The sequence below is a fragment of the Tenrec ecaudatus genome, chromosome 8, assembly GCF_050624435.1.
Source record: "Tenrec ecaudatus isolate mTenEca1 chromosome 8, mTenEca1.hap1, whole genome shotgun sequence".
Lineage (NCBI taxonomy): Eukaryota > Metazoa > Chordata > Mammalia > Afrosoricida > Tenrecidae > Tenrec > Tenrec ecaudatus.
The window spans coordinates 25335880-25352802 of NC_134537.1; the positions used below are offsets into that span (position 1 = coordinate 25335880).

General features: G+C 47.3%; 1 protein-coding gene across 1 annotated transcript in view; it reads right to left on the reverse strand.

Moving 5' to 3' along the window:
* The window catches only part of KLHL6 (kelch like family member 6), a 66265-nt gene extending 58343 nt beyond the window's left edge, over nt 1-7922 (reverse strand). The window contains exon 1 of the mRNA XM_075555610.1: nt 7630-7922. Within this exon, the coding sequence (XP_075411725.1) occupies nt 7630-7922 (293 nt within the window). The remainder of the gene's footprint in view (nt 1-7629) is intronic.
* Nucleotides 7923-16923: the final 9001 nt, after the last annotated feature.

Sequence of the window (16923 nt, forward strand, 5' to 3'; positions counted from 1 at the left end):
GGGAAAGCATGACGGTTGGAGTAAAACACACACACACACACACACACACACAAGACAGCATTGTGAAATATGAACATGTGAACTGGAAATTCGAAACATTTTTCCAAAAACCAAACTCACTGCCATCAAATCGCTTCAAATCACAGTTATGCAGGGTAGAACTGCGCCCAGAGGTTTCCGAGACGGTAACTCTTTACAGGAGTAGAAAGCCTGGTCTTTCTCCTGCAGAGCAGCTGGTGGTTTTGAACTGCTGGCCTTGTGGTTGACAGCACAAGGCATAACCACGCCTAAAAAATAATTTTCAACCAAGAAATTTACAACGAAGTGAATTCACTTCCTATGGCTGCTATACATTACCATACGTTCTGTCACTTAAGACGAGACGTATTTGACTAGCACGTGACATGTGGCAACACCCTACGGTCACCCTTATTGGGTGGACACTCCTGCAATGGTGTTCAATACGTGCCGGTGGAGAGTTGTGGCCCAAAGGGGTACCTGTCTCTAAGAAGATCATCTCACTTCTCTGGGTGGATAGACGGGTGCTGGGGGTGGCTTGCCCTTGGAGCAAACATATTACTTTTATGGACCCCCCCCCAAGGGGGTGAGTCTGCTCTGTACTATCTAGTCAATCGGGCATTTTTAACCGACGGACCTAAGCTGAAAACTGTCAATCACCTGGATCTTAGACTTTGTCTTCTTGAGATGTGCAGCATACAACACAAGCCGCATTAGAAGTATCTGAGACGGGAAACTCAGTGAGTGAACCCCACTTTACCTTAAACACTTCTGTTGCTCATGAAAAGGTCTGATCTACTCTTTAACGCTGCAGTGAGAGAAGAAGAGGACTGTTGGCCCAAGGTCGTGGATGGAGAAGTCATTCGACTTTGATTCAAACCTCTTGCTTTTGAGGCTGCCCAATGATAGGCCATATATTTACTACTTTCATATTTTCTTAGCTTTTAAAGCCATACCTTAGTTCCTCGGGTATAGTTCTGCTGTAGTAAATGAGTGTTAGTGAACTTTGTGCCCTGCGCCCAATCTTCATTGTTCTCATAAGCAGGATTCAGTCCCTTAAGTTTCTTAATAGGCTTAAGTGAATATTCCGTGTACTTTCCAATATATAAATATCCCCCTGGTCTCAATAGTATTTTAAATCCTGTATTGTGGGCTAGAAGTCCAGGTGGCATAGTAGTTATGCATTGGGCTTCTAACCACAAGATTAACAGTTTCAAGCCACCAGGGAAAGGTGAGGCTTTCTACACCCATAAAATTTACAGTCTCAGAAACACATAGGGGCAGTTCTAACCTGTCCTCTAGGGTCACTATGAATCAAAATTGGCTCCATGGTAGTGAGTTTGGTTGTTTTGGTTCCAGACTATTCGCTAGTTTAATGATACTATTATTAGAAATGCCAAAGCCAAATGGAGCTTACTTATATTGTCTATCAAAAAGCCGATAATGCTGTCAGTAAAGTAAAACAGATAGATAGATAGATATATAGATAGATAGACATTAGATATATGTATAGGTTTTGAGCTCATGCTAACCATAAGCCCTAATCTAAGAATAATCAGTTCTTAAAATGTGACCCTGCTTGATACATACCCTCATGAAGGGGACCACTGGAGATACGGGTCTATAGCAAAGTATGGTGAAGAAAGCAAATGCTACCTATCAGAAAGAATAGCATCTGGGGTCTTAAAACAAGCTGCCATATAAGTGTGGTGTCAGCTAACCACACACAGAAGCACATCAGCCTGTGGGATCCAAGGATTATAAATAATAAAATCCAAGATCAGAGGAGGGACTTTTATTAGAGGTCTAATTCTGAACACCTGGTTTGAAGAAGGCCATGGATGGCAAGGATGGCCAAAATCCATAAACAGAGTTCCCACTTGGATTAAGCTTCCACTGAATTCCCTCTGACCATTGACCAAGGATGTAAATAATCTCACCTTCAGATAGGTGTATCAGAAAGTGAATTAGAGCAGATACAGGTTAAATTCTAATGTAATTTGTTTTCCCCTTTGACCCATTTTTAGTTTATTCTATTCACTACTTTATGCTTTTTTTAATTGAGTTTTTTCGGTGTTTTATTTTGCTATTGTTGTTGGGGGTGTTTTTGTACGATTTTCTTTATAAGAAATCCAGGAGAGGTAAATTGATAGCAGTAACTAGAACAATAGCTAATAACAGTAGCTAATAACAATGAGTACAAAAATGAATGAAATGTTCTAAAAATGATGTGGTGGTGACTACACAACTCTTTAACATATTCAAACATTGATTTGTAGGATATGTAAATTATGTAAATAAAACTTAAAAATAAATAATAAGTAAACCCCCCCAAAAAAAAAGAACGCAGATTTATTATTTTATAGGTCTAGGGATCAGACATACAAAATGAGTTTCACTGACCCAAAGTCAAGCTTCAGCAGTTGTTGGGGATAAACTGTGTCCTGACCCTTTCCAGACTCTACAGCAGCGGTTCTTAACTTGTGGGTTGCGACCCCTTTAGGGGTCAAATGACCCTTTCACAGGAGTCGCTCAATTCATAACAGTAGCAAAATTATAGTTATGAAGTAGCAATGAAAAAAATTTTATGGCTGGCGGTCAGTCACCACCACAGGAGGAAGTGTATGAAAGGGTTGCGACATTAGGAAGGTTGAGAATCACTGATGGAGAGCCACTTAACCTGGGTTTTTAGTCGCTGGCCTTAGTATGTGGTTCCTAGGTCTTCCATTTTCAAAGTACATCCCTCCAACCTCTGCACTTGTCTTTCTACTTCCTCTCTTTAGTCCTCCGGCCTTCCCCTTGCCATGACCTTGCCCCCAGCTGGATAATCCAGGATGATCTCCCCAGGACAAGGCTTGAACTTCACCATGCTGCCAGCAAAGTCATTTTGACGAGGTAAGAAAACATAGTCTGAGGTTCTAGACAAGCTGACGGGCAGAGAGGTGAGGGTGGAGGTGGCAGGACAGGATTGTGCCTGCCGCACCACGTAAATAAAAATACTTTTAAACATGCAAGGTGTCGAGGATGGACGTCCCAGACATTCTTTCTTCAGATGCTGCTGAAGGATGTGGCCCATCAAAATAGGAGAGTTGGCCAAGACAGAGAAAGATGTGGGGTGACGGGGAAAGGCGCTAATGTACGAGAGAGCCAAAGAAGTACTGGGCTGGTGGGGAGCAGCTGGGCTGCAGGTCTAGAAACCGCCGGTCAACACTCAAGCTCAAACTCACTGTCTCGTCACCTCCAACGCAACGACCCGAGAGGACAGAGTGCAACGGCCCCTCTGAGTTGTTGAGACTCCATTTCGTTAGAGGAGCAGAAAGCCAAGGTTTTCTCCCTTGGAGCGGCTGGTGGTTTCAAACTGCTGACCTCGCAGTTAGCAACCCAAATAAAGACAATTCAAAGGAAACTAGAACTGATAGATTCTCTAATGCATTAGACGCCATGAAAGAGGCTCAGGAATGGCTGTTAGCAAAAGATACTCAATTAGATAAGCAAATGGAAAAAAGGGTGAATTGTTAACTTGGAGAAAGACAAAGGTTTATAAGAATGGCTGTGTAATCATATAATCATACGATTTGGCTCAGCAGGGGACAATGGTTTCACGGGTAGAATAATGTAAACTCTTAACATGGACTTACCCAAAAAGTGTGTTAACATGATAAGATTAAAGAGGACTATGGGGAAGGAAAGCGATATCAATGTTGAGTTTTTATCTGACTGCATCGGGAATCAGTTCATGCTGTCTTATACTGAGAGATGCAGAAAGGACGGTGCAGACACATTACGTGGACATACAGAGGTGGCAAGAGATGAAATCGCTAAAAGAGCAAAAACTGGGAAATTCCGGGAGCAAGACTGAAGTGGGGGGAGGGGGAGATGAAGCAAACGTTTTGTCTTTCGTTATGAATACCTTTAAAGAAATACTTCTTGACTTGAAAACTTTAGATGCCTTTAAAAATACTATTTGACGGTTAGGCATTTGCAAGTCTTCTATAAAAATAGAATTTGGCCCAAAAAGAGCATGCAAAATTTAGAAAGGACATGGAGAGGCAATTCAAAGCAAAAGACATGCAGATGACCGTTAGGTTTATAAAAAGATGTCAGGCCTGATTCCAAATCAGAGAAATGCAAATTGAAAGTATGCCGAGAAACTCTTTCTCATCTACCAAACTGTTAAAAGTCAAAAGCTTGAGAACACCCTCTGTTGGCAATGCTGTATAGAAACGGGCACTGGCTTGAGGGTGCACCGAATGACTCAGCCCTGGTCTAGGAGACTCGGGCAATAGCCACCAAGTCTGCAGTTGTATTGCTCTTGGACTCAGCAAACCCTCTTCTAGAAACGCAACCCCAGGTGCTCCTGCACCCATGGAAAAAGAAACCCGAACAACACCAACCCTGACAACATTGTAGTGGCAAAAGAGTAGAAACCATCCGAAGATCCAGCAAAACTGGGCAGGTTACGTAAAGGATGGTTCTGTCACATAACAGGCAATATCTGTTTTCTCAATGAATAAAGACTAAAGCACCTCCATCATTTGACATCCCCAGCTTCCGGGCCCTCCAAAGCGTGCAGGGCTGTGTCTGGCACCTCCTGAGACAGAGCCAGGCTAAGCGGTCTACTAAAGGCTGAACATAAGAGGAACTTTGCCCCCAAGCCCTTTCAAAACCTTAGCAGCTAAGGCTAGAGAATTAATGAGGCAATGCCAGACTCCATGTCCCTCCTAAATCCAAATCCCAGAGTGGCTTCTCCTTATCAACCATGACACTCCCAGCTTGGGTTTCTCGTCTGTAAAATGGGGATAAAATCTCCTACCTTAAAGAATCACTGCAGGGATTCAATAGCAAAGCGTATTTGTAAGCGTTCTGGTGGCACAGTGGATTAAGCATTAGGCAGCTAATGGCAAGTTGGGTCATTGGAGGTGGTCTGTGGGAGAAAGGTGAGGTTGGCAGCACCCACGTCAATGTACAGCCACAGTGCCAGCCTGGATCAACACAATGGCAGTGGGTTTGGTTTCCATGGATGGGACACAGGGGAGTAGAGACGGTTCATGCACTCAGCTGCTAACTGAAAGGTTGGAAGTTTGAGTCCACCCGCAGGTGCCTCAGAAGAAAGGCCTGGTGATCTGCTTCCAAAATTATCGGCCACTGAAACCCTATGGAGTTAACAGTTCAACTCTAATGGAGAGCTCCACAAAGAGGAGTTATTCTTAGCCCCAGGCAGAACAAAAGAATCTTATCTCCAGGACCACACTCATTAGAAGAGGAAAAGCTCTCTCTTGGAAATGCCAAGATCCGAATCAAAAGGCATGGCTCTCAAGAAAAGAATAGAATGAACTTCCCTTCTCAACCAGACAGTCTGGGCAGAGACAGACAGCGAGACACACACTCACATCGGCCCCCCAGATGCACCTCGAACTTCTCACTGTTACCACCTCTGCTGAGAATTGGCAGAGGCCGTCTTTAAGTCTCTGGAAATATCCACTAAGCCAGCAGATGCCCTGTGCTTTGAGGCACATCCCACGAGGCTCCTGCCTGCCTCTGCAGTGGCACACACATGAGGCTATTCGTTACAATGGGGTCACAGCAAAGGATCGGGAACAGCCCAAGTGACCATCAGAACAGGAACTGGCTAACTAGATTATGATTCAGTCAATATTAGTAGATAATATTTATGTACTCAATGTGTAGTGAAAGAGAGCCTACATCATTCTACAAACAACTTCCAGGGTGTCCGAAGTACCGACGATGACAGACAAGCCTTCTTTCTCTGAGTATCTTAGATCAGAGGGATTGAGACGGACCCGAACTAAAACATGTTCAAGCATGTTGTGTTTGGAGATGCATATCCTGAGCCTTGATGTCACAGTGGTTAAGCACGTGGCTAGGACCTAATAGTCCGGTTGTTCAAATCCACCAGTTGCTCTGCAGAAGAAAGATGAGGCAGTCTGCTTCTGTAAAGATTACAGCCTTAGAACCCCGATGAGCCATTTCTATACTGTCCTACGGGGTCACTGCGAGTTGGAATGCCAAAAAGTCAAAGTCAAACTCACTGCCATCGAGTCGCTGCTGACTCATAGCGATCCTATAGGACACTGCCCTGAAAGCCTCGTTTATCTCCCGCAGAGCAGTTGGTGGTTTCAAACTGCCGAACTTATGGTTGGCAGGGCAACATGTAACCACCACACCACCAGGGCTCACATAAATGGGTCTGTATCCAGAGACCCAAAGAAAAGCTGTGGTTTTCTCAAGAGCAGACGGCCAGGGGGGCCTGCTCCAGAGGCAGGCTGAGCACCAACAAACACCTCAGCAGTGTTCCAGCGGTCCCAAAGAGACAGAAAAAAATCAAAAACCGAGCCTGGAGCACTGAACTTGGTTGACGTTTCATGCATTCCTGAAAAAGGTTGAGCCTATGATCAACCCTGGCGGAGTCATGTGTGTTCGTCTGTGTTAACCCATTTTCATCGCTGTCTATGCTTTGCCTTTTTTCTACTCTCTGTGGAATGAAGCCCCAACCTTGGCAGCCATTTTTATTAGCAAACAAACTAACAAACAAGGATTTTCGAATGGGCCCTGTTTCCATTTCCTCATCCGTGAAAGGAATAGTAGCCACCTTGCTGGCACCGCTGCAGACTCCAATCAGCTTGACTGTGTCTGTCTGGTGCGCGGGAGGTGCGACCCACTGCCGGCAAGACAGCCCCAGTGCAGGGGCTTCTTTGAACGGGAGCCCACGAGCTGAACCCAGCAGAATCGGGGGGAAAAGTTTCAACAATTGTATGCTAAGCCCTGTGTAAGACCCTTTCCCCCTCCCCCCCCCCCCGTCAGATCTAATCCTCCCAATAATCCTGAGAGGTAGTCCACACACACACACACACACACACACACACACATTAAGAGACTGGCTCCAGTCACACAGTGAAGAATTGGCCGTGTGAACTGAACCCAGGTCTGCTGACTCCACATCTCGCTGCTGTGACCTCACACGGTGATTGGGTCATCTGACTTCTAAGGCAGCTTTGTAACTTCTCCGTCTCTTTCCACCCAGCCCGTTGGCATCAAGTCAATGCCAACTCATGCAACTCTGTGTGGCAGACTAGAACTGCCCTATGGGGTTGCCAAGGCTGCAATCTTCATTGAAGTCTGACTGTCCATTAACGGCCAGTGTGTTTGGACAGATGATGTTTTGGTTGATATTCTTGTACCCACATATGCTCCTGATCTTTAACAAGTCATTTCACAACATGCAAAGAGGGGCCGCATCCTGTCGCTCCACCTCTGCTGATGAACAAAGACACCGCGTTTCCAACACAGACCTCAGGCTCAACGGAAAAAAAAGAGAATTAAAAAACACACGCCTTGAGTGAATTGCTCCGTTCTCTGGAACAAGGTCATAATCACAGCAGATTCCGTATCATGTCCCTTGAAACTGTACTGATCTCGTTTTTAATGCGGCCTAAGTCCGCATGCCCTATGGCTTTCTTTCTCGTCTCTCTGAAGGAGACACACCTTCACCGAGAGAAGCGAGCCATACATGCCGCAGTGTGGGCTCTCACGCCAACACAGATTCCCCTTGCAATTGGCACCCAATCTGCCTCCGGACCGGCGCGTTCTGACCTGAAATAGTTGCTGGCCGCAGCAAGCACCACGCGGTGGCAGGAGAATTCCTGGATGTCCACGCACAAGATGACATCTGTGAGGGCGTTCTCCGTTCGGAGGGTCTCCAGGCCGTTCTGAAGAATTAAGGAGAGTCCTGTGTCGTCAAAATGTACCTTGTCCCCATTTAAGATTTCTACCAGCTCTCCCCTTTTGCAGGTGGCCTCATCTGTAGAAGGGGCCATGGGCCCTTCTAAACTCCTCTCTACCACGTCATCCATGGTCCAAGCGTCCCGTTGTCCCGCCATCCACATCCAGACTGAAGGAGCGCCCAAGTTTCGGCGGGGCCACCTTGCAGAAGCGGAGCGGATTTCCTGTGCTGGGGCCTCCACTTATCACCAGCTGTCACACACATAACAGGAAGTCTCGCACTTTCTCATCCTGTTACTAGAAATACTGGCCACTTCTGTTCTTCTTCTTTCTGTAAGTTACCGAATGCTAGAACCCACTTCTAATGGGAGTGTGGGAGGGGGCTCGGCCGAGAAGGGCGGCTTCTCAGAATGTGCCTTCAGAGTCCTGTGGTTATTTTTGTCTCTCTCCCACCGCATATCCGGGAGCAGGAAGTCCGTCTCTGGTTTGGGTTATGACATTTGCAGCCCTGGTGCTTCTGGAAGCCACGGTGTCGATCGATCGTGCAGCCAGGAGAGTCTAACCCTCGCTCCCCTGGGGAGTCTGAGGTCCCACAGGAAGCCTCCGCTCAATCCCGTAGGACCTTGGGGAACCCATTAATCTCTGCCACTCCTTTTTTTGGTGAGCATCATTATGCAACTCTGCCTGTCTCCCGGGCGGTTTGAGGGAAACAAGGTCATGGTGAACATTAGCCTTCCCCTAGAAAGTCTATTGTTTCAGATGTGCTGTGTTAGGCTGAGTAGACTAGAGAAACCAATTCATATGTGTATGAATACTTTCTTACACTCATATGTGTCTAAGAAAGAGCTTTCTGTACAAGAGCAATTGAATATTGAGAAAACGTCCCAGCCCAGTCCAGATCAAGTCCATAAGTCCGATATCAGCCCATATGTCCCATACCAATCCATGGAGTCCTCTTCATACTCATGAAATACATGCAATGATGCTGAATGCAGGAAAATCACAGGCCAGTGAGTGGGAAGTCTTGTGGATCCGGTGGTATTTTAAGCATCTCAGTGCTGGCAGGGATCTCCACGTGGTTCTTTCAGTTCCAAAACTCTGACTGCCTCAGGGTAGCTTCATGTGGCTTCTCCTCAGAAATGTCTCCAAGGGAGTGAACCGAGAGACAGAGAGAGTGTGTGTCTTCCGCCTCCAAGAAGGAAATACAGGAGTTCCCAGGAGCCTCAGGAGAAAGCCATGCCCACACAGAGCCCTCATTGGCTATGACCCGATTGGCAGACTAGACTCCACCTCTTCACCCTGAATCCTCTTAATCCAAATGGACACCAGATTATGTAGCTTCCACATGTGCCTTTGAAGGCAGACGAGAAATGGCCTCCCAAACTCCATGCCCTGGGCTTGCCTCTTAACTGGCCAATCAGGGTAGAACACCAGATTACACACCCAAAGCCCCAAGATGGCCTGACCTCACCCCACATCCACGGACTGCGTCCCCCCTGTGGGATTGTACAATCTTTCCATTATTTCCGCAGGTCTCACGTACATAGTCGTTTCTAACTTTAATTGGTGGCAGTGGTGGCATCCTGACTCAAGGTGACACTGGGCGCATAAGTCGTGCTACATAAGGGCTTTCACAGGCTGGTTTTTGGAAGGTGACGATCGGGCCCTTGTTCCTAGTCTGGCTTAGTCTGGAAGCTTTGCTACAATCTGTCCAGCGTCACAGCCACAGTCAAGCCTATGCTGCCAGATAGTTCGTGGTGGCTATGCTTGAGGTGTTGGCTAGGAATTGAACCTGCATCCCCCGCGTGTAAGACAAGAATGCTACTACTGGACCACCACTGCTCCCCATCTTTTACTAACCCCGACTGTGGACTTGAAATGTTTGGAGCCCTGGTAGCAATGTCAGGGAACCATGAGATCTGTGGTTCAAATCTCTGGACCACCAGCCACTGCTCAGGAGGAAGCTGATACGATCCACTCCATTCAAGACTGGCGGTTTCAGAAACCCTGCAAAGGGATGCACGAGTCGGGATCGACCGGGGGCAGTGGGCTTCGTTTTTCATGTGCTAGAAAAGTTACAAGAATTAACATATTGTGGTTTTTCTAACACCCAATGGATGGGCCTAGTGGCTGCAACAATGGGTTCAGGTCTAAGAATTATTGCAGTGGTCCTCCACCTTCCTCAGGCTGCGACCCTTTCATACACTTCCTCTTGTGGTGGTGACCCCCCCAACCAGAACATTATTTTTGTTGCTACTCCTTCACTTATTTTGCTACTGTGATGAATCGGGCAACCCCTGCGAAAGGGTCGTTCGACCCCCAAAGGGTCGAGATTGAGAACCACTGATTGTAAGGATGGGCCAGGAGTTGTGGACAGACAGTTGTTTTGTTCTGCTGTGCATTGGGTTTTTAGAGTCGTAATTAACTTGATGGGACCTAACACCACCACCACCACGCAATTGGAATAGATAAAAACTTCCCTTTTTTTAATACTAAGGAGGCAGAAACTCTACTCAAGCGAGCAGCTGAACCCAGATGCCTTTGGCACCGAGGCCCCTGTTAGTGCCACCAACGCTGGAGACTGGAACTGTGATATCCTGTAGCCCTTCCGCCAACGTCATCCACCAGAATCCTCAGCGCTGCCCCACCTGGCCTCAGCTAGCTCTCTCCTGTTCCCGTGCACCTTCAGGGGGCGCATTAATCCTGACATTGGCGGGGGCGGGGGGCACCTTCCTTGCCCTTGTTGATGAGAGGGCCTTCTTCACTGGGAAACCTCAGGTTTGGCTTGGAACTTCACTAAGGGAACAACGCCCCACCCACAGCCAGGCTAATCTCCTCTACGAAAAGTCAGCCCGTTAGGCGTCAGCGCTGGCACCTCTGTGAGATCCCCCAAAGGCTGCCATAGGGTGGCATGCCATACTCTCACACACTCTAGTTCAAGATCAGCAAGGAAGCGGCAGGCCTCTTCTAATGATTTCTCTCTGGTGATAAAGGGGAAAATAGTTTCCAAAGGATCCCCCGACCCCTACCACCCTGCCCCATCTGACAAAATCCCCCACTGGTCCTCAGACCAATCCCCAAGAAATAGAAATGGATGATCATGATTGGTGTGGGCCAAGCAGGATTCATCCCGTGGAACTAGGACACTGTGAGAGTCACGTAATCTCCTTCAACTAGAGCAAAGGGTGGAGTCTAGCCTGTCAATCAACTCATAGCCAATGATACCTCCATGTGGGCATGGCCTTCTCCTGAGGATTCTGGGAACTCCTGTCTTCCTCTCTGGAGGCAAGACACACACTCTCTCTGCTTGATATTCTATTGGCAAGCCACATGGAGCTATGCTGATGGCAGCCAGAGCCCTGGAGCTGGAGGAGCCACTTGGAGACCCATGCCAACACTGAGATTCTTCTACCACAACTAGATCACAACACTTTCCACCCACCGGCCTTGCCTGCATTCGGCCTCATTGCATGTGCTGCGTGAGTCAAGAGGAATTTATGGACTAGTATCAGACATATGGGCTAATATTGGACTTATGAACCTGACCTGCACTGGGCTGGGATGTTTTTGCAATATACAATGACTCTTTGATATAAATCTCTCTCTTAACACATGGGTACCAGTGAATTTTGTTTCTCGAGTCAACCTGGACTAACACGGCCACCTGCCCTAAGATCGATGCAGTTAGTAAGACAGCTGAACAATCCCAGACAACAGGGAACGGTTGTCACTCAGTGAAGCTCCTGTGCCTGCCACAAAGGCATGTTTGGCTCTAACGCCCCACAGTACTTCCACCTCTATAATGCTACCACCATCTCTCATGGGGCTGACCACAGCACCTGACTCAACCTCTTTCAGGAAGCCTGGTCTCCATCACCTCTCCCATTATAAGCAGCACTCCCCTTCTCATCAGCTGCCCCCACACACACACAATAAGAAAATAAAGCAGAGAAATAAGACACAAGTCCTCATTCATAAGGGATCCGATTCACCGAGCTCCTGTATTCTACTTTAGATACCTCCCAAAGCCGCCACCGTCACCCAACCGTTGCCTTTGCGTCCATATCAACTCCTGATGACCCCATGCGTGTCTGAGGAAAACTTTTTTCATCGGTTTTTCAATGGCTGTTCCCCAGCCCCACCATTTTAATTGCGAATTGGATAGACGTTTACAAAACACATTGGCTTTCGATTCAACAATTCCTGCACATTTTGATCCATGGAGTTGATTGCAATCCCCACGTCTCAGCATCCCACCCATTCCCTGCCTATGTTTACTGTTTCATCTGTCCTTTCCCATCTCTTCCTACTTTCTGAACTTAAATAAATAAGCAATCTCTGCCGCTCAGTTGATGCCAACTCATAATGACCTACAGGACGGGGTGGAGCTGCCTTTGCGAGTTTCTGAGACTCAACTGTTAATGGGAGCAGAAAGCCCTGTTCTTTCTCCCACAGAGCAGCTGATGGTTTCGAACTGCTGACCTTATGGAGTGCAGGCCAATGCATAGCCGCTACACCACCAGGGCTCCCGCCTCTTACATGACATTTCTGAGCTTTCCCCCTGAGTAGACGCTGCCCTTTTGATTTCAGAGAGTAGATTGTTCTAAGGAGTGTACACCTCCCTTATGTAACTATTCACCTTATGGACCCATATATCTTTGCCTGGAAGTTGAGCCAGGAAGATTGTCCAAGGGTCAGTCTTGAGGACGGGGCGTCACCAGTCTGTATCACACCAGTAAACCTGGTTTTCTTTTCCATTTGGGTTGTGTTCCATATGTCTCTCCCATTCTATCCAGGACCTCTTTCCGAGAGGTTGGCAGAGGCAGACAGGACACTATCTACTTCTTCTGGTCTCAGGGTCATGGAGGCTGGGGTTCACATGGTCCTTGATGGGAAATGCAAACCAATAGTTGCATTGCATCAAGCCTATTTATACATATGTTGCCATCATTATTTTCTAAACATTTATTTTCTATTGAGCCCTTGATATCAGCTCCTCTTCCCCATCCCCCACCCTTGTGACCCCTTGATAAATTATAAATTATTATTTCCATATCTTACATGGACTGCTGTCTCTCTTCCCCCACCGTTTCTGTTGTTCGTCCTCTGGGGGCGGGGGGGCAGGAGTTATATGTCAATCATTGCTATAGGTTCCCCATTCCTATTTCTCTCCCCACCTTCCCCCTATCCTCCTGGTATCACTACTCCTATTCCTGTTCCTGGAATCCGAGGGTCCTGAGCTCTTATCTCTTATCTGTGCCGGTGCACATGCTGGAGTCTAGCCCAAGGTGAAAGACAGGACTGGGGTCTTGATAGTGGGGGTGAGGAAACCTCAAGGAACCAGAGGAGCGTGTGTGTTTCATCTGTGCTATACTGCACCCTGGTTGACTCATCCCTTCCTTGTGACCTGTGCAGAGATGTCGTGTTGTCTACAGATGGGTTTGGGGGGTCTCTGCTCCGATCCCCCTCATTCTCAACAATATGTTTGTTTGTTTGTTTGTTTGTTGTTTTCTGATGCCTGTTACCCAATACTGTGGACATCTCATGATCACATAGGCTGGTGTGCTTCTCCCATGTGGGCTTTGTTGCTTCTCTGCTAGATGGCCACTTGTTTAACTTCAAGCCTTTAAGACCCCAGACACTATATCTTGTAATAGCCGGGCACCCATCCTCTCTCTTCACCACATTTGCTTATGCACACATTTTGTCTTCAGTGATCATGCCAGGAGGGTAAGCATCACACAATGTCTGGTTGTTAGAACAAAGTGATCTTGCATTGAGGGAGGACATGAGCAGAGGCCCAAAGCCTGTCAACTACCTCCGTGTGTCGCCACATAAATATATGTACATAAGCCAATACCTCTATTTTTAATGAATTAATGTATTTACATATGTACACACCTATGCTTATAGCTCTATCCATAGCTTTGCTTCCTAGATCTTTCCTGTTTCCTTTTACCTTCTTCCTGCCCCACCATCACACTCGTCCTACTGCGCCTCTTAGTAATTCCTCTCAGCTAGGTTGCTGTTGCTCCCACACCCCCAGGATATCTATGTCCTCCTTTTCAATATTGATTTTAGTTCCCTAATTGTTCCCTGGCCTGTGGCATTGTTTGCTCACCACTCCCTTCCCCAGCCTCCTTCCCGCCAAGTCCCTCCAGAACCATCCGTCTGTTGCTTTCTCCTCCCACTTGCTTCCCATGCCTATCTTACATAAGTAGACAAACCAATAATAACAGAGACCAAACAAAATGAAAATGGAATAAAAAGAGGAGAAAAAAGTTACTAATAACTATCAAAAAAATAAGCATCCATATTTCTTCCAGGTCTGTCTGCTGACCTGTATGACTATCTCCCCACTAGTCTTGGGAGAATTCCAGGAGCTTGCCCTTAATTTGGGGGGTTCCTCGGGGCTTTCTTGGCTTGACTTTGCTCCCGTTGCTGATGTGTTATGTTCCCTTCTTGATTTGCCCAGCTGTGGCACGGGGTGGTGGTGGTGGGGGGGGGGTGTCAAACTGGACTAACTCCTGCCGCATGTCCCCAGTATTGTCCTCTGTCATGGTGTTCTCCAGTGAGGGAACATCCTGTCTTGAGCTGTTGTCAGCCCTACTGCCCCCTCTGTGCCTTAGCGCTATGCAGGGACATCGTCCTCTGGGTTTGGTGTGCCGATATGGGTCTAGACCATGTCCTCTCTTTTTCTTTCTTGGTTTGCTTCCGTGTGGGAGTGGCATGCAGCCCCCTCCCCAACCTGTACGTTCAGTGTTGTCCTCTGTAACACATACTTCTAGGGAGGTGGTCAATTTGGCTCTGACTGGGGCGGGCCCTGTAGCCCAATCTTTTCATGAGTTGCTCCATGTGGTTACGTTGTCCTCAAGGTTTGGTGCGCCATGGTGGAGTCTGCATGCACACTCCCAATTCTGGCCCACAAGCTTTTAAGAACCCCAACTCAGTGGCTGACTTTTTTGAAAGTAGATGGTGAGATCTTTCTTCAGAGAAGACTCTAGTCAGTGGTTCTCAACCTTCCTAATGCCTCGACCCTTTAATACAGTTCTTCATGTTGTGGTGACCCCCAACCATAAAATTATTTTCGTTGCTACTTCGTAACTGTAATTTTGCTACTGTTATGAATCACAATGTAAATATCTGATATGCAGGATGTCTTTTCATTCTTACAAATTGAACATAATTAGAGTAATTAATCACAAAACAATATGTAATTATATGTTATGAAATATTTATGTGTTTTCCGATGGTCTTAGGTGACCCCTGTGAAAGGGTCGTTCACCCCCCCAAAGGGGTCGTGACCCCCAGGTTGAGAACCACTGCTTGGGTGCACTCACACACACCTTTTGGTGAACAGCTCCTTCCATGAGCAATGTAGATCATTCAAGGATGCCCCCTGCAGTGCAGTTGCTAACAGCTGACCTTGTCTTAACTCCCATAAAATATTTGAGGGCAAGTAAGGTGCTTGTGGCTCACCGAGGAGATTAGACAGTGCAGGAATGCAAAGACTGTGCCAAGTCCCCTTGGCCCAACGGAGGGGGGGGCCTTTCAAATAAGGTGTATGGAACCACTATCGAGGATTGGTCTGTTTTGTCATTCCAGTAGGCTTTAAATGACTCAATCCCAGTGGGGACCTTACTGTCACCAAGAAGAGCCAGCAGCAGAGCACATGCTTTGTGCGTGGGTCCCAGCACTGAGAAACTCCTAGAGCAGGGGTTCTCAACCTTCCTAATGCTGAGACCCTTCAATAGTTCCTCATGTTGTGGTGACCCCCACCCCCAAACCACAAGTTGCTACTTCATAACTGCAATTTAGCTAGTGTTATGAATCGGGCAACCCCTGTGAAAGGGTTATTCGACCCCCAAAGGGGTCACGACCCACAGGTTGAGAACCACTGTCCTAGACCCAGGGGGCAGAGAGAACTGTAACTTTAGAGTCAATGTGGGTTCACAGTGATACAGAAGCAGCAGGCTAAGTGTGCCAACCCACAGAGCAAGACAACTGAGTGCCTTTGAGTCAGAAGCTTGCTAGTGGGAGGACCCCCAGGCACCTGCTAGTGAACCGAAAGAGCTGTGAAACATGTGGGCAAGGTCAGGTCTGCACGGTCCTGGGGCCAAGGGCAGGAGCGCCACCGCAGCAGCCAGGAAAGAAGCTGTGTGTATTGGAAAACTGTCTTCGGAGCTGTCCTTGTCACTTCAGACTTGCTCTTTGCCCTGAACTGTAACCTGATACTGAGAGCCCCCATCATCGGGAGCATGGTCTAAGAATTCCGTGGGATCGTTGCAGCCAAGTCTCCAACCCAGCAGAGAAGCAGAGTGCCAAGGCAGTGACCCAGTGTCAGCACTGGCAATAAGGGGTGGAGGGTGCAGGGTGCCTTTAAGAAGTTCATGGGAAAATTCCATTATCTCTTAACCCCATCTTCCCACAAACTTTTCAAAGTCCCTCTATATGTGAACTCCACTTGATAGGAATCAGCTTTGAGGTTAGGCTGAGCTCACACACGCAGACAGCCTTCTCTCCACCCTCGACTCTCTTCGTAGGCAAATATGCACAGCATTGCACCATAGGTGAGGCAGGAGCTAGGATTTAAGTTTAGTGTTAACTTGAAACAACACCCCCACCCCACCCCCCAAAGAAAAGGTGCACAATTTGGCATCTATGTCGACTCGCATGTGCTCTCGGATGAAGCATGTATCCTTAAGTGTCCTTTATGGCTACACATAAAATAATTCTGTGCTTTGCGAGCCTTCTTTTTCCTATGAGGCAGCAAAATGCACAAGCCACTGGCAGAAGCTTTACTGCTGAGAAAACAGCCTAATTATATCTTGCTGGGCTAGTTGGCTTCATGGTGCTTGCGAGGGAGAGATTCCGTTCCCAGCCAAGTCAATAGCTTCATGCGAGAAAAATTTGTTCCCTAGGCCACGGATTTTTCCTTCGGACTCCTGGCAGGTGTCTTTTCTAACTCAGTGGTAATGATGAAAATCTTTCTTAAAATCGGTGACAGAGGAAGGGCTTTGTGCTCAACAATTCGTCTATTTAAATGAGGTCTTATGGTATTGCTGTTTAAGCTGTCATGCACTGAGCATCGACTCCCGTGTTCTAAGAATGACAATAAGCGTCTCAGGAGCTCCAGCGTGCTAAACCTGCCCACGGACCCATGCA